Raw genomic sequence first — 24,549 nt, 5'->3', positions numbered from 1 at the left:
ACCTGACTTCAATTCTTGATTCTGACTTCCACGGGTCATAAGAACTTGGAATAGGAGTAAAACATACAGGCTCTCAAGTCTGTCCTGCTATTTAATAGAATAAGGATGACCTATTTCAATTCTATTTCTACCCTATCCCCATATCTGCATGGTGGCATCTAATACTGTAATTGTTCAACATTTTAAATAATGAAGGGTTTTTACCCTGATGAAGGGCTTTTGCCTGAAATATCGATTCTCCTGCTCCTCGGATGCTGCCCCATCTGCTGTGCTTTTCCAACACCACACTCTCAACTCTAATCTCCAGCATCTGCAGTCCTCACTTTTGCCTATTTTAAATAATGTGCTTGAAGAAAACATCTTGAAGAATTTGAATTAGGCCACCTGAAAGTATCCTCCCTCTGTGATCACTTCTTAATTCACTATGTGATCTGCAGCTGTTAATTGGGCTGACACTTGGCGATCACTGCAGAATATGACATGTCTCAGTACCTGTGGACTCAGTAGAGATTGGCTTTATTAAAATTCAGGTTTAATTAACATGTATGGAACTTCCTATTGTAATGAATTCAGGATGATACTAAAATAAAACAGTCTCCTTGAAGGCACTATGACAGACTTGAACATCTACCCTTTTGCAGATCTTGAGAATTTCAACATTACTAAATCTCTTGGGAACTTGTAGCAATGGCTATTATTGGAACAGTTGCAAATGGTTACTTTCTGGAATATATCTTTCTGTTTGTTAAAGAAGAGAATACAGAGTCTACTTAGACTCAAGTGGTTGTCTTTTCTGTAAAGAAAAGCCCCATCAAAGCGTTCTCAGGATTGAATTAAATAAATGGTTGCGACATTGATGTTGGGCCGTAGGAGATGAGGAGGAATGACTGAGCAGGACTTCACAGCCTGTTTTGTACTCCAACAGAATTTTCTTTATTTGAAAGAATCTGCAGCCAATTTGTAATCAGCTATTTTGCATCACTGCGAAAACTATGTTGTCATTTAGACGACAAATATTATCACTGCCCCTGATAATCAAACCATCAAAAGTAAGCTTTGTTTTTATAACATAGAACAAAGAACTGTGGATGCTGGAGATCTGTGAAGTGTTCTTCAGTTCTGAGTGTTTTATCAATCCTGAAGAAGGCTCACCAGACCTGAATCATTAACCCTCTTTTCCCTCCACAAAGCAAGCCAGAATTGCTGAGCTTCTCCAGCAATTTCTGTTTTTGTTTTGATTTTTCAAAGCTGGTTTGTTGTACAAATTGTTAGGTACTGGCTATAGTGGACTCAATACAGCGAGAACATTATCGTGTCATTGCCTTTTTGCATTGATTCTTGACACAGTTCTGAATCAAAGCAGGTTGAATCTGGAATTAAATATGACAATGCTCATTTTCTTAAGTTTAGTTCATGCACACAGATATTGCTACATTAAGCAATTCTCTGCAGAAATGCAGGTACTTCCACGAGAGCCCTCTCTGATTTTCAAACAAAACCTTTGCTTGTAAAGGGGTTTCAAAATAATGCTGTTTTATGGACCAGGCCAAACCCCCTTCACATATATCAAGGAGATTGCCTCGATCCTAATTTCTATCTTATTCAAAGGCAAGTGTAAGTTGCTGTGTTCCACGGGTAATTCATTTGGTTACACAGCTCGACTTTAAGCAAAACAACTTTATTTTTACCCGACAGTTAAAATTCAAACAAAAGAAAGAGGAATTGGTATAACTTAGCACCGTTAGATAACTTAACTGAAGAATAGATTATTTAACTATGAAACAGCAACTCTTCCAATATAGTAACATCCCTCAAACACAGCCTTGGCAAAAGAAAATTCAGTGAACCAGTGGTATTTCTTCAGGCCAGGAGGAAAGAACACCAAGAAAATATTATTTTGCCATAGCTTCCAATAACAAACTTCAAAACCGTAGCAACTGCTAAAGTCTAAACTAAAACCCCAGACCTGACCCTATCCCTTCATGCTGCTTCTATTGGTGCAATTTAAAACAAAATCCCAAGACATCACATGCTGTTTATTTTATTGGTCTGGACCCAACAGCTCACGAACAGCTATTCCTCCTCCCAAGCTGACCTTCATCTACTCCTTTGACTATCTAACTGTTTTTCTCTCTCTTTGGCTCTATCTCTACCTATCATTTACTTTTCCACCCACCCACCTGTGCCCCCAAGTTACCTTCTGGATAAATTTAAACCTTTTCCTAATTACCATCAGTTCTAAGGAGTGTGACTAGAGGCGCAGATTTAACTGATTTCTCTCCACGGATGCTGCCAGACCTACTGAGCTTTTCTGTTTTGTTACAATCTGTACAACTTTCCTGACAATGCATGAGAAAATAAGCTGTGAGGAGGACACAAAGGCCTGCACTGGGGTATAGGCAACTGAAAAGTCAGCAGGCATTAAACTGGCATATCGATTATAATATTAGGTCATAGACTTTTGGCAAGAGGAATCAAAAATCAGAATATTTTTAAAAAGAGACTCGTATATTTTGGTCTTTACAGGAAATTACTCAACAGGTGCAACAAGCAATCAGGAGGACAAATTTATGACAGCTTTTTCTTGCACTATACCTTGTACTATAAAGTTGAAGGAAGACTTGCTGTAATTATGCATGGTTCGCAAGGCCACAACAAAGCAGTGTACACCACTCTGGTCCCATTGCCTGAAGGAGGATATACTTGTTTTCAAAGGGAGCAATAAAGTTCACTGGACTGACAGTTAGAAAGTTGGGTTGCAATATGGGGAGAGATTGAACAGAATGGGCATAAAGTTCACTACAGTTTAGAGTCTGATTGATAACTTATTGTTAGCTATAACTTTCTCACAGCATTCAAATGGGTAGATGCTGAGAGGTTGTTTCTGTTTGTTCAAGGATCCAAATCCAGGGGGAATTGTTTCAGATAAAGGATTGAGCATATAGAACTGTGATGAGCAGATGTGCCTTCACTCAGAAGACCGAATGTCTTTGGTATTCGCTACTGCAGTGGACTGCGGATGTTCAGTTGGTGAGAATGTTCAATTGTGAGATCAATAGACAAAGGGGATCTAAGGATATGGGGATAGGTCAGGAAACTGAAGTTGACCTTGAAATTCATACAAACTTACTGACTGGTGGAGTTGGCTCAATAATAGGGCCTACGCCTAACCATTTTTTCTTATGTTTACATTAACTTCAGGAATGTTAACAGCTCAAGAACAGTCCAGACTATGACATGAAGACATGAAGCAAGCCTGAAAGTGCAACACAGTGCAGACTTTTCAGCAATTACTGATACCTGCACTTACAAAACAGCTCAAATAGCCAATGCCAGATTTGTACCAATGATGGTTTCAGGCATGACTGAAGTCTGATGCACTAGATTTGTTTTCTAGAAGGTTGGCCATTCACATCACCAACACTGCAATAAACTCCAATGTGTAAATTTCAATATACCATAAACACAGCTTTTTCTGCCACTTCCATTCCAAAAGTTCCTATTTCATTGGGTTTCGTAACTCAAATAAAGCCACTTTATTTCTTTAAACTAGGAAGGCCCTCACTATGTGAAAAAAACTGTGGCTATTGAAATCACACAAAAAGAAGAACACTTAACTCATCAAGCCTAGTGTTGGCTTTCAGATCTATCCACTTGGTGTCTTTATCCATATAATTTTCAACTTAACTTAAAGAAACAAATATTCCCTTAAGATAACAGCTAACAATGTTCCAGAAAGTTTGTTTGAGGAACATGGAATCTTTTGGAAAACTTCATTCTCATAGTTTATTTGTTATTGTCAAACCCCTTCAAGAAATGCCTGATCATGTTAACACTTGATGCTTCAAGTTCACATTACAATCCCAGTGGTTGGTGATATTGGACAAGTCAGATACCAGAGTAAAATCTGGGTTGATTGAACATATGTTTTATATTTACTATTTGTTCACCAAGATAGTCAGTCACCAAACTTATTCACAAGACGCTGCTAATGTACTTTCAATCAAAGAAAAATTTTATGACATTAAAAAAGGTATTACATGACGCAACAGCAAGTTGAAGTGGTCTTATTACAAAGATTCAACCTTTTAGCCTCCAACAATGCTATAGATATTCAAACTTTCATGAAGGTGCACTCTGTATCCACTTTAATGTTTCTTGTTCAGTTGGCATGTCTATAAATTGGAGCTTTATTTTCATTAACATAAGCCACCCAACTTCTTTTCATTGCCCTGACTATTAAATGGCATTTCCAATTAAATCAACTTTGGTAGGCACGTCACAATCAATAAAGTGCTGACCTTTCTCTTACACAAGGAAGTGTAACAAAACCAAAGGGAACAGAGCAGAACTTGCAGTAGACAAAAGATAGCTACATCTTTTGTCATCATTGTTCTGCATCCCAATGCAGCTAGACAGGTTGTATAGAGGAGATGGCTCCCTGCATCTTGGGGTTTGCTGTAACAAAACCCACAGCATCCACAGATAAAAATGGTGTGTTTCTCTTTTATTCTATTCCTGAATTTGTTCACCCTCATCCTGTTATCAGGAATGATGATCAAGCTTCCCAACTCACTTAGCTCTCTAAGTCTTCACCTTTTCAATTTGCTGCACCTAAGAATTGCGATTCACGTAGTTCTAACACATGGCAGGAGGAGGAGAGAGAGTAACACCACCAACAGCACTGATAAAGAGTTCCTAGTACTGATCTGATACTTGCAGCTGCTGGTCATCGTACTGTATGTACCTTAGTGGATACTACAAAGGAAGGATCTACATGTGACGAGTTACCCAGCAAGAATGGCTGCAACCAGGTACGGGATAAAAATAACTCATGTTTGAGTTCCCTAAAGGACAAGGTTGCAGAGATGTGACTCCTTTGGAAGAAGCTGAAGACTTTGGATGGTGTTGTATATGAGAACATTGATGAGACTTCACACTGACAAGATGGGTGCACTGTCAGACAACATCAAGAAGAATGGAGGAGTCCAGCTCCAAATTACAAGAGGGCTTTACAGAGAGCTTCCCTGTTTCCCAGACTCTTTGTCATCTCTGCATGATATTACTGACCAAGCAGAATTGCAACTGTTGCTCCCATACATACTGCAGCCTTTAGAAGGACAATTCATTAAATCCTCTCAGTGCCCTGAGAGGAACAGCACCCGGGAAACCCAGAAACTCATCTTGACACCTCAAAAAGCACTCCGCAGTACTCTCAAAGCTTTTGGAGTCGTAAATGTCAGTGCTTGACATTTTAAATAATGCTCATTGGGTCCCCTTTGCAGTTGCTCATATGTGCACTGGTGAGTGCCAGCTGAATACACTGGCCCACGTTTGTAATCAGAATGTTAAATTGGCCAGGAAGTACTGAGTGACACTTTGCCACTAGTTGGGAGAGTCTTATGGTAGAGGCGGCCTGTCTGCTTTGTTTTCTCTGACTGGGTTGCAGTGTGGACCATGCTGTAAGTAGCTGGAGACAGTGCACTCCCACAGCACCATCTCCTGCCCTGTTATGACTCTGAGTTCCACACCGATAAGTCTACTCTCCTATTAAACATTTAACATCAAGTCAGAAAATTTATTACCTCCTCCACTTTTGCAACATTAGAAATTCAGTCAGACTCAAATCGTCAAAGGCAAACTATCTGAAACTGCTGCGATAGTTCACTTTGACACATAGCAATTATCTCATCAGCATAATAAAGCTGATGCGTTGAAGGAACATAAAAAGGTGAATGTTACTTTCTCAAGTACTGAAATCATTTGCATTATTATAGCAGCATTTTCAAGATTTTCTTTAATGAGATTTGGCAATCATGTACTATTGAGTAGTTTTCCACAGAAACAAGAACTAGAGGATTGATTACAAAGCTACCTGTCCAAGTGAGACCTACTCAAATCGTTTTCTACAGTGAAGAATAGATAGTTCAAACTTAACCATTTCAAAAGCTATTTTAGGCAAACATTTTTATTCCCAGCTATTAAAAATGATGAATGTGTGACACAGGTAACAAATGTGGATTAAAAGCTCTGCACGACAATTAGTCTCTTATATTTATATTCTTGCACACAGCTCCAATGCAGTGTAACCTCAGGAATTTCACTAAGGTAGGATTCAGTGAGTTTTCTTCAACAAAATAAAATCACTCAAAATTAATTGACTTCATCTATAAACATCTTTGAAGGTCAATGGAAGTTTCTTCATGGAGGTCAAAGGCTCAATGTTCTGTTTTATCTCAGCCTACGAGGAAGGTCTTACTGAATCTCTGCATTTCCCAGGCAGAATCAACAAAAATCTGCTGACCTGAAGCACATATATTGAGCTTTCACTTTGCAGGGAATATGACTAACAGTTGACTTTGTTATCCTGCAGATAGGCAAGGCCTCCAATAAGTAACTCATCAGCTTATAAAATGTATCTGTAATTTTCTCCCAACTGATCACATTGATATTGAAAGGGAACGTGCATAAAGCTTGTCATGAAATCCACTGTCAAGAAGTTCGCTCGTTTAATGAGCTAGTTTCTTCCCAAATCAGCCATATCCAAATAGATGAACCACTGCCAATTCCCTGAACTCCAACACACAAGATATATTTGCAGCAATTTCCAGGGTATTAAAAACGATAAATATCAGTAATTCAATGCCAAATTAAATCCACTAGTATATCCTCATAAATGCACTGCTCTATGGATGGCATGCTAGAGGATTAGTTGAGATAGGGTGGAAAAAGACATGTGTGCACATTATATGTAATTCTATGTAGTGACCCAGAAAGTTACAGCATATGGGATGTTTCTTTTTTACACAGTGAGCCAGTCCTCACGCTACCCAGAAACAAACGTTTATTAACAAATGAAATTATGGCTCTCATAAAGTAGGCAATTCCATAATAGCATTCTGTGTGTCATGTTTTTAAAAATTCTAAATGTTTCATTGCATGTATTACAAAAAGCAAGATGGTGATGTTAGTTATGAAATAGCAAAATCATCTTAAAGTTATAATTTATTTGATAGTAATATTAAAGAGTCACAAGATAATTAGTTCCTTAGTTCGTGAAATCCAAGGCAGAAAAAGAATGACTTGACAGTAAACATCAGCTTAAGTTTGGATGGGAATCAATGTGATGATAAACGGATTTTTCAAAAAAAAAATCAGCATGTGTACAAGTTTTCAAAGGTACCCAAGGTACCCAAGGCTGTCCCGAATAGCTACCCCGAATAGTGTCAGAAGAGATGATCGAAAACAGACAACAAGGTGCCCTATGTACATGACCATACAATGGAATGCTAGAATATCTGTGTATTGCCCACCATCACACTGGTACAGGAAGACAGTGGTCCTGATGTCAGGTGCGAGCATCTTGAAGTCAGTACCCACACTATCAGTAGGCATGTGTGTGGCCCCAGTGCTACTGGCATCATTGTTGTGGTTACAGCCCACTTGGATCAATCACTGCCCCTCCTGGCTCCAGCTGAACTGACTCACTACTGACAACCAGCTCCAAATACACAATCCCCCCCATTACCTGACAGCCTCCAGACCCCTAGCGATCACCACCACCACATTCCCGACTCAACTTCACCGTCCTCACAAACCATCGATCTGACCTTGCACCTCTCCTGATCCTTCCCCACAACCCAACACCATCCCCCACACCTGGTACAAGATCCCTGTCCACTCGCCAGATTCGCCCCTGCTCTAGCCCCACCCCACACAGGAACTGATAGACCTCATTCTTGTCCAGACTTCAATCTGTCTCTTCCCCCTGCTGGCTCAATAAGCCCTGAATCTCAATTTAACACATTCCTTCATTCTAACTCCCCATCTGGCATAAGCCTTTAGACCTGGCAACATTATCGCACCTGTTGGAGCCAACAACTCTCATGCACGGTTGGACACCAGCCCAATTCAATACTTACACTGCTCCACAACTTCCCCTCACACCTGCTGGATATAACAGCTCCACCCAACCTAAAGTGACTCACAACCCCCAAGCATCCCTCCCCTCCCCACCTCCGCCAACTGGACCACCTGGACCCTCCACCCCGGCTGACCTGAGATGCCCTCTGACTTGATACCCCTCCAAATGTCAAACCCGATACAATGGAGCTCAATATCGCCCAACCTCCAGTGCTATTCAAAATACCCACTCACTTACCTCACATCAGCAACTCTGCCCCTAACCCACCTTCTTCACCTGGCATGTTTCCACTCACCCAGTTGGCATTGTACCCACCTGTCAGGAACTGTAAGTGTCCTGCTGCACTGGATAGTTATTCACAGCACACTGACAGTACGACAATTTTCCTCATTGTTCCATTCATGAATTTCTGGACACGCTCATTGCAAGAGGCTCCTGTCCAGGACCCTTCACTACAGAAAAAATCTAAAATTGTGTAACTTTTAATCTAACCAGGGTCAGAAATAGGGATTCCTACTGGATTTGAGTAATGAATCCTTGGTAGCTGCAACTATTTTTACCTTTTCTTAAGTGTCAAGTATGTCTTGATGAAGAAACAGGCTGCAAACCACTGTATTTGCTTATCTGAATCAAGTTTAATTCACAATACCCTAATGCGCAACACATCATTGCTGCAAGCTTTGTTCTACCAATATGAATATAGCACAAGTTTCAATTCCAAATTCTGCACAGCTACCATCCTACTCATTGGTAAACCGAACACCATGTTCTTTCAACTGACAACAGCACAGTTGGACAGACCTGTAGATGACTGCTTATGAGAAAATCAACATGTTCACTTTGAATGGTAAAAATATTCACAAAGGATCAATAGTTGGGAATTCATGTTTGTGTGAATATAAACCTAATCTTCCTGCCAACATTCCAGAGTGCCCTAAATCCTGTATGTCCCTCACTGTGATCCTCAGCAACCTTCTAGAACTTCCAGTCTATGAACACATTTGAGGATTTTGGAACACTACAGTCAGTTCTGCTATAACACAGCAGTTTCATTCTTATGCAATCTCATGTTATAGGAAAATCATGTAATAGCTGTACCATTTCAACTAATGGGGCCAGAATCGGATTATAACTCATGCACACTTGAAAATTTTGCACTTTAGAAACAGTGTCCCAGTTTGTCAATCGTGTCATAGAGAATTTGTGTTAATGAAATGCACATTATAGCAGAACAACTTGTATTTACAAAATGTCCTGTTAGCATTTCTACAGCCTCACTCAGCACTGTTAGTTCATCTGACTCTGATCTAAGCTACTCTCCTTGTTTCTAGCATCATCAACAACATCATTCTTTCCATTAACTGGTCTGCTTTAATATATAATACCCAAGCTTCAACAATCATCCACTATTTTTTTTCTCGCCGAAGTTTTAACTTCTGATTAGCGTCTCTTCTCCTTTGGAAAGGATTGGAGAAATGTTGCTATGCCACAATGATTCTGTAAAGTACACCCCATTTTGTTTCCCAATTACTGGTCTATTCTTCACAGCACTCACAAGCAAATTAGACCAAATTTACAAAAATCTTCATTATAAAACATGTTTTAGTATGTTTTCTTTGTGGATAAAGATGCATGGACAAGAAAAAATATCATTTAATAATGTTGTACTTGGGTTCCTGAAGTACAATTATTTAGTCACTGGATATTTATTTCTTACCTGGAGCTCTTCCTCCAGAGCAGCAGTGGCATTATCACCATTGCTCTCATCAACGACCACCACCATATGTGTCAAAGAGTTGACACGTACTTGTTCTTGCTCCAAGTCCTCTTGAAGCACCTATATGGGAACAAGCGATTGTCAGTAAAGATATTTTCAGAAGTCACATTTACTGATTCTTATTTATAATATACATGATACATTTGTTCACTGTGTATGTTGAGTAAGCACAAGTTCCACATTTACACTGGTATCCCTTGACACCAATTCGCTCTATCACAAAGCTATCGTTGTCCTTTGTTTCATTTCATTTGGTATTTTAACAAAAAATCTTTCATCTTTTGCACCAACATTTCCTCTATCTACCAACTGGATTGTGAATTAAACATCAAACAAACTGTTGGTCCCCAGATTCAGACAGCTAGCTTCTACCTCCTGCCCAAAAACCACAGTACAATCAGAACTGTCCAATATTATAAGACTGTTTCTGCTCCACAACATGGATTTATTCCTATCTTGGCTTTATTTCCCCTGCCCCACTTTTTCTGTCTTTCCATCAACATTTGTGACTCTTTTAATGTCCTCCACCAAATTGTTCTTGGCCCTATGTATCTCCTCAATGTCCAATCATTCTAGACTTCCAACCTGCACCAGAGTGGCATGAAGGCTTCTGGCTTCTTCCTTGAATGAAAGTTCATCTAGCTTTCATCGACCATCACTCTCCTCTGCCTGGATGGACTTGTCTCACATCAACAAACATTTTTATTGACTCATCACACTCACGTCCTCCAAAAAAAATGTCATTGTTAACATCACTGATCCTAGCTGCATCTATATTTTTTGTAAGGTCTGTGGAACATTATTGTTACGGTCCTATCTGATGTCCCACCCTCAGTTCCTTTCCTCAAACATTGATGTCCATGCTGGCACTCTTTCAGATTCTTTCACCGAGGTTGCTTCCAATTTCTACCTAACTTTCAACCTCTTGTGGTCCAACTCCCACTCTCCCTTCTTGAATTTCTGGTTTCGCTTAAGGGGCTGGGAAATCCGAAAGTATACAGTATAGGTGTACTGATAGTCACTGCTACATCAACCACAGTTTTCACTGGCTGTATCTCATTTGAATTCCATTCTTTTTGACAGTGCAAATTCCATAAGAGGGATTTTGATACATTTTCCTTTTTCCTCAATGGAGGACTCCCCCTCACTGTTGACAATGGTGAACAAGGCCCCTGACCAAGTTAGACACATTTCATACACTTTTCTTTGGACACTCTCCTCTACCTTCCACATCCTAAAAGAAAAGTTACTTTTGTTCTCTACCTTTGCAAACGGAAACTAAAGGTCTCACTATGCTTGTAAACTGAAAGGAAATCCCCCTCTACACTGTCCTCATCAAACACTCTCAGGACAGACACAGCATGGAATTAGATCAAGTAAAGCTTCCTCAATTCTTCAAATTAAAGGAAACAAAAATGGGGTTAAACAGCCCCTCGTTGGGAACTACCAATTAACGGCGAATGAAAATGTACTAATTTAAAATAAGGTTGTCCAGGATGATGATGCACCCCTGCCCTGTGGTGCCCACTGGACTCTAAAGGCCACAATTGTGCCAGTGAGCACTCCATGCACCATCTCCAGGGATATCTGAACGCACATGTAACTACAAAACGGGGCAGACAATCAGGTACGACTCTCCATGGCCCACCGTCTGGACCTGTCAATAGCGACATAGGCCACACCCATTCTCTTCTCACCATCCAAAATCACAAAAACACCTCCTAGGTGAAACAATGTGTACGTGCAGTTCTTTCAATTTAATTCAGTGTAATTCAATTACACTGTATTCTCTACCGATCATGTGATCTCCTTCATGCAGTGGAACCCAAACTCAGACTGAGTAACCATTTTGTAGGACACCTTCATTCTGTGGACAACCATGACCCCAGAATTTCCAGATGCCTGCAAATTTTAATTTTCCATCTTGCATATACAGTGTAGGAATTGTAATTGAGGTACCAGTGGGAGACAGTGGGCTTACATTGAATATTTGCTGGTGTCTACGACCTTTGAACTGGTGCAGTGTCACATTAAACACCCAATCTCAAGGAACAGCATTTTCTCTTTTAATTAGTTACTTCTGGCCTCAATATGGAGTTCAACAGTTTCAGACAATGATCCCTTCCTCCAGCTCCTCTTCCCCCCACCTTCACCACCAATCCCATTTTGTTTCCTTATCTTGTCATGTGTTTGCCTCAATCTTATTCTTTTCATTTTTATTTCTGGATGGCAGATTTTATTATTCTCCCTTTCACAGTTTTTATCCATCCAAATTTTATTTCTTTGATTGTCCCATTAACTCTCCCTTTCTTTCTATCTCTCTTGTCACTCAAAAGCTCTTCTTACTCCCATCATAGGCCTTCTTTTTCATTATTCTCTACCTTCTGCCATTTCGCCTATTTAAAAGCTATTACATTTCAATTTTCCTGATTCTGTTGAAAAGTCGTTGACCAAAACATTAACTGAGTTTCTTGCTCCACACATATATTGCATGACCTGCTCAATATTTCTACCACTTTCAGATTTTATTACCATGGAAATCATGGGTCAGAGGCATTGCTATTGCTTCAACAACAGAAGCTTAGATGTGCCCATAATCTCGACCCAATGCTGTATATAGGTTTCTTATTAGAAACCTCTGGACTCGGAAATTAAAGGTTTTATTCAGAATTTGTAATAGGGATAGGAAAGATGCGTGTATCCTTTTGTCTATGCAGCACATTCAGATGAATAGAAAACACTTATTTAAAATGATGCACAAACTAGATGCCTGCTGTTCAACAGAAGGCACAGACAATGTGACTAGATTTTCTGACAACATTCGTTTTTAAGATCAAAATGTTTTGATCACAGCCAACTTTCATCAGTTTTAAGATCTGTTATAGATATAATTTTAAGTCTTGCCGCAGAGTCGATGAAACATTCTATAACTAAATCATCTTGCACAAGTGCAGCAATGTGTACTATCTCCAAGATGCACTGCAGAGATTCACCAAAGATCCTCACAGACCATCTTCCAAACCTACGACCACTTCCAATGTAGAAGGACAAGGGCAGCAGATACATTGGAACACTATCATCTGCAAGTTGTCCTCCAAATAACTCACCATCCTGACTTGGAAATGTATTGCCATTCCCTCATAGTCACTGGGTCAAAATCATGGAATTCCCTCACTAACGATATTGTGGCTTTACCTACAGCGCATGGGCTGCAGTGGTTCAAGAAGGCAGCTCACCACCACCTTCTCTACAACAACAAGTGCTGGCCAGCAATTGCTACCCAAGTCCCTGCCAGCAATTGCTACCCAAGTCCCACGAGTAAATTTTAAAAAAACACTTGCCAGGCACTAAAATATTCCATTGTTCATAAAGGAAGAACTGAGAAATTGACTTATCAAAGGGCATTAACTGCTCCCAAACAAATTTTACAGTGTTGCCTATCATTTTCATTTGGTACTAAACTATGTTTTACAAAAAAAAATTGTGTTTTATTATCTTCTGACATCCAACAGAATACCGATATCTATTTAAGGTTTTATTAGCTGAATTTCTTGCTGATTCAAACAGGCAGTAGCCAGGTACAGGTTTATAGCAAGCTAGAAGTATTTAATAATGTGAATTTTCATATTTTATTGGTGTCAACAGCTCTAAAGATTTAAAAAGGCCACTGACAAAAAGCAAATTGTTAAAGCTTATAGCAAAGAAAAACATTCCAATTCGTTTCACAGAGCTGATCTGATATTGAACTATTAAAAGAATATTAGGAGGAGTATAAGAAATGGAAGCAAGTGGATTAACCGAGACTTAATGCAGCATGGTCATCGTCACAGACGTCATTTATATTTCAGATTAGAATCATTTCAGCACAAAAACAGGAGGTAGAAACCTGATGAGAGTTTGCAATCAGTCCACAAGAATAGAGAAGGTGAAGGTGGATTTTAGAAGTGAGGAATAATAATGGGGGCACACTTGATGGGGAGGAATAATTTACAATGTTGGCTAACTTGGGCTGAGAAAAGGAAATTAATGACCAACAGAGGTACATTTCACAGATATGATATGTTCAGATTTGGCACGACAGCATGTATTAAAAAAATATACAAAAGTTCAGCATTATGCTGGGGCAGGAATGATAGCTTGATTGGCAGGGGAAAGGTTATGTGAAGTAAAGAATTAATTTGGCCTTTTTTTCAAGGAATGGCTAAGCGCAAAAAGGAACAATGTCATGGTGATGTGAATTAATGAACTGGAGCCCGAGTCTGCAAGGCTGCAGTAGCATGTCCTCTCTTCTCAACGCTTGTAAATTTATGCTTAATAAATCCATTTAATGCTCACTCAGATGGATGAGGACCTTACATTTCTACAGGTGCGGGAAGCATTAAAATGGATGGTGTCAAGTTTAGCAGTAAATAAAAGTTAGAACTCCTCATACGGACACAGGATGTGAGCGTGGTAGATAGAGCCTTATGAAAATAATTAGGAATGAAGGGCCGAGGTGTTTTTTCCTTTTAGCAAAATTAATGATTTGCCCAAGGGAAATAATCACTCATCGCTTTTTATGTGGTCCATCTAGATTTGTTGACAGGTGACTGAAGCACCACAGTTTCTGACATCTACACACATTAGACTTGAGAATGCAAAGCTGTGGGCATTCATACAAAGGGGAAGAAACAGAATTTTAAAAAAAACACAGACATTAAAAGATAACAAAGGACAAGAGCGAGAATTTGAGAAGACTTGCAGCTGCACAGATATTTGGCAACTGGAAACCATAAAGCTGGCATTTAGCAGCATGGAAATGCAATTACACCTGAACTATAAGTTTATTCCTCATGCACACTCTCCCCTCTACCTCCCAAAAAATAAAAAAATGTGGGTTGCAGAGAAATGGGGTTGGAAGCAGTTGGGCTACGAATGCGTTAAGAGAAATACAGGTAAACAGTCAGAAATTTCCCAATCTGTGATTGAGCCCATAGTCAGATGACCAACTCATCTGGCAAAGTCAACAGGACAACCATAAGACCATTCAGACCATGCAGTCCGCCATACCATTCTCCTGCCTTATCCCCATAACGTTTGACGCCCTTACTAAGCAAGAACCGACATCTGTCTTAAATACATTCATTGACTTGGTGTCTTCAGCCTTCTGTGGCAATGAGTTCCACAGATTCACCAATCGCTGGCTGAAGAAATTCCTCCTCACCCTGAGACAGCAGCCTCCGGTCCTAGTTTCTGCTACTACTGGAAACATCTTCACGCCCACTCTATCTAGGCCTCTCATAAGTTTCAATCAGATTCCCCCTTCATCCTTCTAAACTCCATTGAGTACAGACTCAAGAATCCTCAACTTCTCCTCATATGACAAGTCCTTTAGTGCCGGCACCATTCTTGTAAACCTGTTCTGAGCCCATGCCAATGCTAGCGCATCCTTCCTTAGATACTGGGCCCAAAACTGCTCACAATATTCAAAATGTAGTCTGACCAAAGCCTTATAAAGCCTCAGCAGTGCATCCCTGCTCTTGTATTCTAGCTTTATTGAAATGCATTTGTATTCCTAACTGTCAACTGAATCTGCACTTTAAGAGAATCTCGGACGACAACACCCAAGTCCTTTTGGTGTTTCAAATTTCTGAAGCATTTCCCCATTGAGAAAACAGTTATGCTTCTATTTATCCAAACAAAGTGCACAATCCCACACTTTCCCACAATGAATTTTATCTGTCATAGCTTTGCCCACTCTCCTAGACTATCTAGGTCCTTCTACAGCCTCCCTACTTCTTCAACATTACGTGTCTTGAAGGGCTTTTGCCCAAAATGTCGGTTTTACTGCTCCTTGGATGCTGCCTGAACTGCTGTGCTTTTCCAGCATCACTCTATTCTAAACTCTGGTTTCCAGCATCTGCAGTCATTGTTTTTACCAAACATTATGTGTCCCTCTGTCTATCTTTATGTCATGTGCAAACCTAGCAATGATGCCTCAGTTCCTTCATCCACATTAACGTACAAGCCGAATAGTTGTGGTCCCAATACTGACTTCTGCAAAACTCCATGCTGACTCAGCCCGATTTTACCATGCACTTCCAAATACTCCACAATCTCATCATTAATAATAGACTCTTAAAATCTTATTAACGACAGAGGTCAGGTTAACTAGCCTATAATTTCCCATCTTTACCTCCAACCTTTCTTAAACAGGATGTTATGTTCCAGCACTCTGGGACCCTTCCTGCCTCCAATGATTCCTGAAAAATCATCTCTTATGCCTCTACAATCTCTTTAACTACCTCTTTCAGAAGTCTGGGTGTAGTCCTTCCAGTCCAGGAAGTGTATCCATTTTCAGACCTTTCAGCTTCCCAGCACCTTGTCCTTGGTGACAGTCACCACATTTACATCTTCCCCTGACTCCCGATATTTTGGTGTGCTGCTGGTGTCTTTCACTGTGAAGACTGTTCTAAAGTATATATTCACAGCTCCTTTGCCATTTACGTGTTCCGTATTACTACTCTGTAGCCTCATTTTCCAATGGGCCAATGTCCACTTTTGCCTCCCTATTATCTTTTATATACTTTGATTAAAAAAACCTCCTGTAATCACCTTTTCATTACTAGCTAGCTTACTCTTTTATTTTGTCTTCTCTCCAGTAATTGCTTTTTTGTTTTGCTTGTCCTCAACTAGTTTTTAAAGGCTTCCCAATCATTTTCACCACATTGTACGTTTTTTTCTTTTGCTCTTATATTGTCCCTGACTTCCCTTATCAGCCATGGTTGCCTCACTCTCTCTCCCTATTCTTCTTCCTTGGGACGAATTTCTTCTGTGCCTCCCGAATTCCTTCCAGAAACTCCTGCCATTACTGCTCCACCATCTTTCTTGCAGTTACCTTTATTTAACTATAATACTGTTACATCAGATTCCAGCTTCTCTCTTTCAAATTGTAGGGTGAATTCTAATAGAATATGGTCGCTGTCCCTCCAGGTTAAGTCATCTTAATCTCCCTCATTACACATCAAACAAGCCACCTGTACAAGTAATAGAGCTGACGTTGAAGGAAAAGATTAAGAAGGACAGCGAGACAGTGATAGCAGAAGAGAGGACAAGGTGAGTCAATAGCAAAATCATCAAGAGTTTGGAGTCACAGTGCAAATGCTTTGGCGGGAAAGGAACAACGCAATCCTGAGTGAGAAAATTAGGGGTTAGGCTTTGGTGGCAGAATGAGAACGAAAATTCTAAAAAGGAGTTGAAGATATTGGAAGAAATAAAGAGGAATGAAAAGCTATCAGAGGAACATGCAGAGAACTAAAGGTTTGATTCAGTGATTAGAATAACACCACTATCACCAAAGTCTTTTGAGCAAACCAGGGTGTGTGGAAGTAGAACAAGGTAAGACGGCTTTGTGAAGAACTAACGTGTAACTATACAGAAACTAAATTGATGTCAAAACCCAGGCTGCCAAGCACCATCACTGAACAACACTTGCTGAAAGGCCTTGTTTGATTATGCATGGATATCGTCTATGACAAGCAATAATTGCAGATAGTGAAGTGCAATACTGGGTGCGTTTGGGATCAGGAGGAGTTTGGGAAGACTAGGTCCTCAAGGAAGTACTGGAAAAGAAGATTGGTGGGAATAGGATGGGCAATTCCGAACTTCCGATTGTAGAGGTAACAAGTACCTTGAATACAGAAGATAATCAAGGAAAGGAATGAGCAGCTAAAGCCTGGTTATCACACCCAAACATATTTTTTATGATGTTCATAAAGTCATTTAAACTTTGGTCATATTCCTATTTCTGTTCATAAAACAAAATGGTGCAAAAAAATGCCTCTACCGTTCTGAAATCAAGATACAACTTTATTTTCTTGACTGATACTGTTCTTATTTGGTAAACAAATAAGAACGAAATTTTCACCATCTCTATCAGATGGTACTAAGACATCACTGTATCAGAATTTAAAACTTATGTGGAATCTGTAAAATGAATTAATTGTAGAGTTGTTTACTGGTTCACTTTTCTTCAATTAAAGAGAGCTAAGCCTCATGAACACAATCTGAAAACATATTTACTTTTTGGACTCAGATACAGAGGTCAGTACGCACTTTGTGTTCTTCCACTTGTAGTTTTAAAGCTTCCAGATCTGGACCAAGGGGTTGTGCCTCCATTTGGTGAATTCTGTCCTCGGTATTTGTTAACCAATCAGCTAACTGCTTCAGTTGTTGTTGCTGAAGATCCATGAGTACTTCATGTAACCTGCAAACAAGGAAATGAATTTATGCAACTGATTCATAGGCCTAGATTTTCACAATAGCATGGTGTCACTCCATCATTGAAGAAATGACAGGCATGCCTAAAAGGCACAAGTCCCCCTCCAACCAGCATGTACCATTTTTTTCAGGGGTGGGAATGGCAGTGGGTCATTCCACATGTGATTCTAGTAAACTAGGGATTAACTCATTTGGAAATATATGTTATACATTTTGATATAGTCTCAGCGTATACTTAGTGGAGATCAACTGCCCTTTGGCAGAGATTGTTAAATGCAATCCTGAATGTGCAGTAGTGTGTAAACTCATTGAAAATATGAAGCACCCTGGAACTGCCGAAAACATAAGAGAAACAATCAAAAGTAACAATCAAAGGGAGCTGTTGAGCTGTCAAGGCGTCAAGGCATCTAACATCGTTCATGTTAAATTTTGAAAACCATTAAACAATCATTGCTTGCCATTGCACTCTATCTGTTGATATAAACCTGTGTTTCCATTGGTGGCTTAGCATTGCAAACACAGTTTTTCAATCATCCATGAACATATTAGGTAGTCTATCATTTTACTGTTTGTTGGACAGCTGAGAATGTTTGTGAACTATTTGAAGTGGGACTATGAATTCCAATGCTTGATGTTAAGGGGTTAAGCACTTAAATGAAACATTGAATAATTGAAGGAATGCAAATGTACAAACCAGTTTTAAGAAAAAATGTGCTTTTTAAATATATTGAAATATGCAGCTGACACTTCAACTTTGTTTTATTTGTTCCTGTATTCAGCCTGAGATTTGTGTGTGATGGATACTGGGTTAACTGGAACAAAAGGTGCAACAGGAAAGGGTTGTACCTGGCAGAGTAATGAATAGGCACTAAGTAGCTAGCGAGCTTTAAAAGGGCCATTGGGAATGGGTAAGGGAATGCAGGTTGGCTTAACACTAAGGGGCAGATCTTGCAACATTGCCTCATGCAAACTTATGTCGGGCAATGGATGAGTGAGTGAGTGGTGGGGGGTGAGCATGGCAAGGGAGCTGTTGGATACAGAACATGAATAAATTAAGTTGAATATGTTGGTATGGATGGGATATGAGAAGTGTGTGGCGTGTAAGGAAGGGTTTGAGCTCTTTTTTCTTTCACAAAATCAATACAGTAGGAGTACACAGAGGCACCTGGCATCCTCCCCTCTCATTCTGGGGTCACCCAACCTAGCTTTCATAGAATCTTGCCACAGTCGAAAAAAGATCTACTTTATAGTGCACATTTTTTTCCCTCTGTGCTGAGATTGGAGAAGGGGGAAACGTTTTAGCTCTAATCTCCCAACTCAGGAGCAAAAATTCAGGCTGGTGTTGAGACAGTTCTATTGCAGATGTGTGAAACACTACTGTTTGCAAGTTCCCTTCCCAAGTCTCACACCATCCTGACTTAGTAACATAGCCTCATTCTTTCAATGTCACTGCACTAAATTCCTGGAGCTCCCTCCTTAATGACACTACCATGGTGCACCTGAAGCAGTCTAACAAGGTCACCTTCTCAAAGGGGATTAGGGATGAGCAACAAGTAATAGTCTTGCCAGTAACACATTAATCCCATGAAAAAACAGAAAACATGAACTTAAAAGACAAAATGGCAAATGAAGGGGAAAGTTGTTGCCTTTTCAAATGTTCTCTCTTGATAGGTGATACACAAAGAGAAATAAGAACTAATAACACTTTTTACTTCTTTTTGATCCAAATTAAAAAAAGAAACATGTTTGGGAAATCATGCCAATCCCTCACTTTAACAAGTGACAAAGAGACAATCATCTAAGATTTTTAATGAAGATTACTTGGCAGCTACGATACAGTACATCCTGATATTATCTCCAAAGAGGTCACAGCAGCATTTGACAAATCAAAAATTATACCATGTTTCTAAGGTCTTCCTCTAATTACATTGTCTTACTCCAAATTAGTGATAAAGAATGAGTGGGAAGACATTGTCACTTAAGACCTTGATTTATCAAATTATGTCACGATATCATATTTCCAATGAAGCAGTTGAATGAACAATTGATCTTAATATTCCCAGAGTCAATCACTCACAAAATGCTCTGCTCATTTTATTAAGAACAATTGACTAGTAAATAATATGAAAGGTACCAGTGACCTAAAATTCTAAGTAGGTAAATCTGCAAAATATTGTTAAAAACTTTTATTCAAATTGCACTTTTAACATAATAAGACATTTAAAAACACTTTTACAGGATATTTGTTGAACATTGGGTTGACATTGAACCAACTAAGGAGATAAGGCACCATATGACCAAAAGCTTTGTCCTAGAGTTAGGTCTTTCAGGAGCATCCATAAGGAGGAAACAAAAATGGATAGGAAGTCAGATTTAAGAAGGAGATTCCAGATTTTAAGGCCTTGGCAGCTGAAGGCATGTCAATAGCAAAGTGAATAAAATTGAAATTGCACAGAGCTCAAAGATCGAGGGTGAGGGAATTTTAAAAAAAAACAGGAATTAGCATTTTCAAGTAAAGCATTGTAAAATTGGAAGCCAATCAAGACCAACAAACCCATGAGTGATGGGTGAATAAAGCTTGCGATAAGTTGGAGCATTGGTAGCAGAATTCTCAAAGCCTTCAACTTCATCCAGTAGAACTTGAGTGGTCAAGTGGCGATGCACTGGAGTAGTCAAAAGTAAGAGGTGACCAAGGCATGGATGAGGGTTTCGGCAGCTAATAAGCTGAGGAGACATCAGAGTTAGGAGATATAATTTTCAAAATAGCTCATCTTGGTGACAGTATAGATACAGGAAACTCAATTAAAGATCAAATATAACTAGAACTGTGAAGAAGCTAGTTCAGCCTTATATGGTTTCCAGTGAGAGACAGAATCAGTATCCAATCAGACCAAGAAATTAAATTACACTGGACAAAATTGACTCATTTAGAATTTGGTTTTGGAACTAGAAAGGACATCTCAGGAGATTCCCTTCTTAATGTACCATTAAGGTGCACACTGGAAATTTCACAGGCGTCAGGTGAGGGCCAATCAGGTGTCAGTGGGGTTGGTCCCAATATTTTCCTACCTTGGCTGACATGCTGCTCAGTCACTTTAGGGCTGTCAGGTGACCCCCTAACTCCACTTTCCACCTGTAATCAGGTTTTTCAGATGTTGGAGCAAACTGGAAAACTATTTTGTTGGTGTAATCAGGTAATGATTTTCAGTCAGAAACAGATATGCATACTGTGATAATGCCCATGTGCATTCACTGTGTCAACATATTTTGCGAATGCATGTTGTTGCAGATACATTATTTTAAAGTGAGCTTGTAATCTAGAAATCTTGTAAACCAGGTTTTAATCTGCTAACCTCATGGGAACATCATGGAGGCAAGAAAAAGAAATGACAGTGGAACGGTGCTGACAGAGGAGAGTTATATACATTCGTTTTAGGACTACAGGAAAGAACTGAAAGCCACATGGTTTATTGTGTGATGGCTAGGTTTGCTCTTTTTAAAAATTTAATCATGGGATGTGGGCATCGCTGGCTGGGCCAGCATTTATTGCCCTCCCCTAGTTGCTCTAGGCAAAATTGTGGTCTTGAACTGCTGCAGTCCATATGCTGTAGGTAGACACCCAGTGCTATCAAAGAGGCAATTCCAAGACTTTGATCCAGTGACAGTGAAGGATCAGTGACATTTTTCCAAGTCAAGATGGTAAGTAGCTCAGGGAAGAACTTCCAGATGGTGGTGTTCCCAAATAATTGCTGTCCTTGTCCTTCCAGATGGAAGCGTTCATGGTGTGGAAGGATCTAAGGATCTTTGATGATTTTTTGCAGTGCATCTTGCCTATAGTTTACACTGCTGCAGCTGAGTGTCAGTCGTGGAGGGAGTAAATCCTTAATATACATGATATTAAACTGCCTGAATGTTTCCACAAAATGAGCAATGTCTAAATGTTCAAGATAGATAGATACTGTGGAAAACAAACACTTTTCAATTGTGCAACTCAGTATCTTATCCTGAAGCTAGATTTGAGCATGTACCTGAGAAGAGTAAAAGGACTCTGGAAACCAGGGACTTCAGAACCAGGGTCACAGCCTAAGGATATGTGGCAGGCCATTTAGACTGAGATGGGGAGAAATTTCTTCACTCAGAGATTGGAGAGCCAGTGGAATTCTCTGCCGTGGAAAGTGGTTGAGGCCAAACTATCGAAAGCTTTCAAAAAAGAGAGTTAGATATAGTTCTTATGACTAAAGGGATCAAAGGGTATGTGGAGAAAGCAGGAACAGGGTTCTGAGTTGGGTGATCAGCCAGGATCATATTGGATGGTGGAGCAGGCTCAAAAGACCCACACTTGGTCTTACTTTCTGTGTTTCTACGTTGAACAGTATCTGACTCTGCACCAACATTATCCTAATTATACACCTTTGATATACCTTTATATACCTTTGATCAAAATGAGTGACATTCAAAAAAAACAGAACGATGCCTTTATTTTAATAATATCACAATCACTTGTTGTCCTAGGATTTAGCAATAAATTGAGAAGTATTTTTCTCAAAAATAGGGCACATCACACACAAATTTGGCAGTATAATGACCTGCAACAACCTATGCAGGTATTGATACAACTGCTTTGTGGGGACCACTTTAAAGCAGAAGCCTAACATATTCTAATCAGAGGTCTAATGTTCATTTTATAGCTCCTTGTAAAATTAATTGTCAATGAGCACCCCGGATTCTTTAGTGAGTCTACACCTGTCAAGAAAATGTGCACTGGCTTTCTCAATTACATCTTTGGTGGTAGAAGGATGAATGGATCCTGATTATCAGACGCCTCATTGTCTGATTCAATATTCTTTTCTCAGATTCGTTTTGTTTAAAATTAAATTGGTTAGGGGAGCAGGAGCCAATGTACAAGAGCTACTGGAAACCTGGACTTGGAGCAGATAAGGATATGGAGTGGAGTGTTTTGGATGTGCTCCAACTTGTGCAAGACAAAAGATGGGGCACCAACCAGAAGGTGGGATTGAATTTGAAGGGAATAAAAACAAAGATTTCAAAGTTTCAACAGGCAAACTACGTCAGGAGTGAATGGCGGCGATATTATGAAGGCGAAAGTCGGTGGTCTTGTGGAGGAGAAGATACGGATTTGAAGGTTCACTCAGAGTTAAAAATAGCATGAAAATTGTGGACAACCTGGTACAGCCCCAGCCAATAGTTAGAAAACAGAATTGGTAGTGAGTGAACAAATATTTGCAAAGAGTCAAAGACAATGGCTTTGTCTTTTCAGTAATTAATTACAGGCTTGTGGGTCATTACCAAGGAGAGCATGTTTGATAAGCGGTGTGACAATTTATATCTAGTGGCTGTGTTTATTGAGGTGGAGGCATGGAACCTGATGTCAAGTCCTCATCTAACATCCCTAAAGGGAAACATGCAGATGAGAAATGGAAGGGGACCAATAAAGAAATCTTGGAGAGCCCTGGAGATCATTGTGTGGAAGTAGGAAGAGAAGCCTCCTGAAGGAGATTCCCTCAGCATGAATGCTCTGCGTCCAAGAGTTTTTAAGACATTGGCTGCAAAAATAATGGAGGCACTGGTCAAAATATTCCAGACTTCACTGGATTCACTGGAAGGTTCCAGCAGATTGGAAAACTGTTAATGTGATGCCCCTGTCTAAGGAGGAGGAAGACAGCAAGAAGGAAAATATAGACCAAATAGCCTAACTTTTGTCACTGGGAAAACATAAGAATCTATTATTAAGGAAGAAATAGGAATTTAGAAGACCTTACCACAATTAAACAGTCAAACATGGCTTTGCGAAAAGGAAATCATGTTTGATAAATTTGCTAGAATTCTGTAAGCATATAACAAGTTGAGTTAGTAAAGGGAACCTAGTAGATGCAGATTCATTGGATTTTCAGAAGGCATTTAATTTAGATAAATGTGAGGTATTGCACTTCGGTACATCAGAGAAGGACAAAGCTTATAAAATTAAAACTAGGGCCTTAAGTAGTATTGTAGAACAGAGAGATTGAAGGGTTCAGGTAAATGATTCTTTGAAGTTTGCATCACAGATAGACATAGTGGTTATGAAGGCAATTAGCACGCTTGCCTTCTTTGCTCAGCCCTTTGAGTATAGGAATTGGGACATTATGCTGAAGCTGTACAGGATGTTCGTGAGGCCTCTTCTGGAGTACTGTATCCAGTTCTGGTCACTCTATTATAGGAAGGGCATTATTAAGCTGGAGCGGATTCAGAAGAGATTTAGCAGGACGTTGCTGGAATGAAGGGCTTGAGTTATAAGGAGAGGTGGGATTGACTGGGACTTTCTTCCCTGAAGTATCAGAGGTTTGGAGGTGACCTTATAGAGGGTCATAAAATAAAAGGTGAATGGCATGTGTCCTTTCCCTAGGATGGTGGATTTCAAGACTAGGGAGCATATTTTTAAAGTGAGGGGCCAAGATTTACAAAAGACATGAGGGGTATTTTTTTTTAAATCACAGAGTGGTTTGTGTGTGTGGAATGAACTTCCAGAGGAAGTGGTGGATTTGGGTACAGTTACAATGTTTAAAAGAGATTTGGGTGAGCACATGAACAA

General features: G+C 39.7%; 1 protein-coding gene across 16 annotated transcripts in view; it reads right to left on the bottom strand.

Moving 5' to 3' along the window:
• The window catches only part of dmd (dystrophin), a 1,983,813-nt gene that overhangs the window by 1,202,915 nt on the left and 756,349 nt on the right, over positions 1–24,549 (bottom strand). For all 16 annotated transcript variants that reach the window (XM_072585000.1, XM_072584994.1, XM_072584999.1 and 13 more), the window contains 2 exons: positions 17,796–17,946; positions 9,642–9,761 (listed from right to left, as the gene is read on the bottom strand). In XM_072585000.1, the coding sequence (XP_072441101.1) occupies positions 9,642–9,761; positions 17,796–17,946 (271 nt within the window). The remainder of the gene's footprint in view (positions 1–9,641; positions 9,762–17,795; positions 17,947–24,549) is intronic.

This window comes from Chiloscyllium punctatum, chromosome 15 (genome assembly GCF_047496795.1).
Source record: "Chiloscyllium punctatum isolate Juve2018m chromosome 15, sChiPun1.3, whole genome shotgun sequence".
Classification (NCBI taxonomy): domain Eukaryota; kingdom Metazoa; phylum Chordata; class Chondrichthyes; order Orectolobiformes; family Hemiscylliidae; genus Chiloscyllium; species Chiloscyllium punctatum.
The sequence above is the reverse complement of the archived record's forward strand: the minus strand, read 5'-3'. Positions and strand labels throughout refer to the sequence as shown.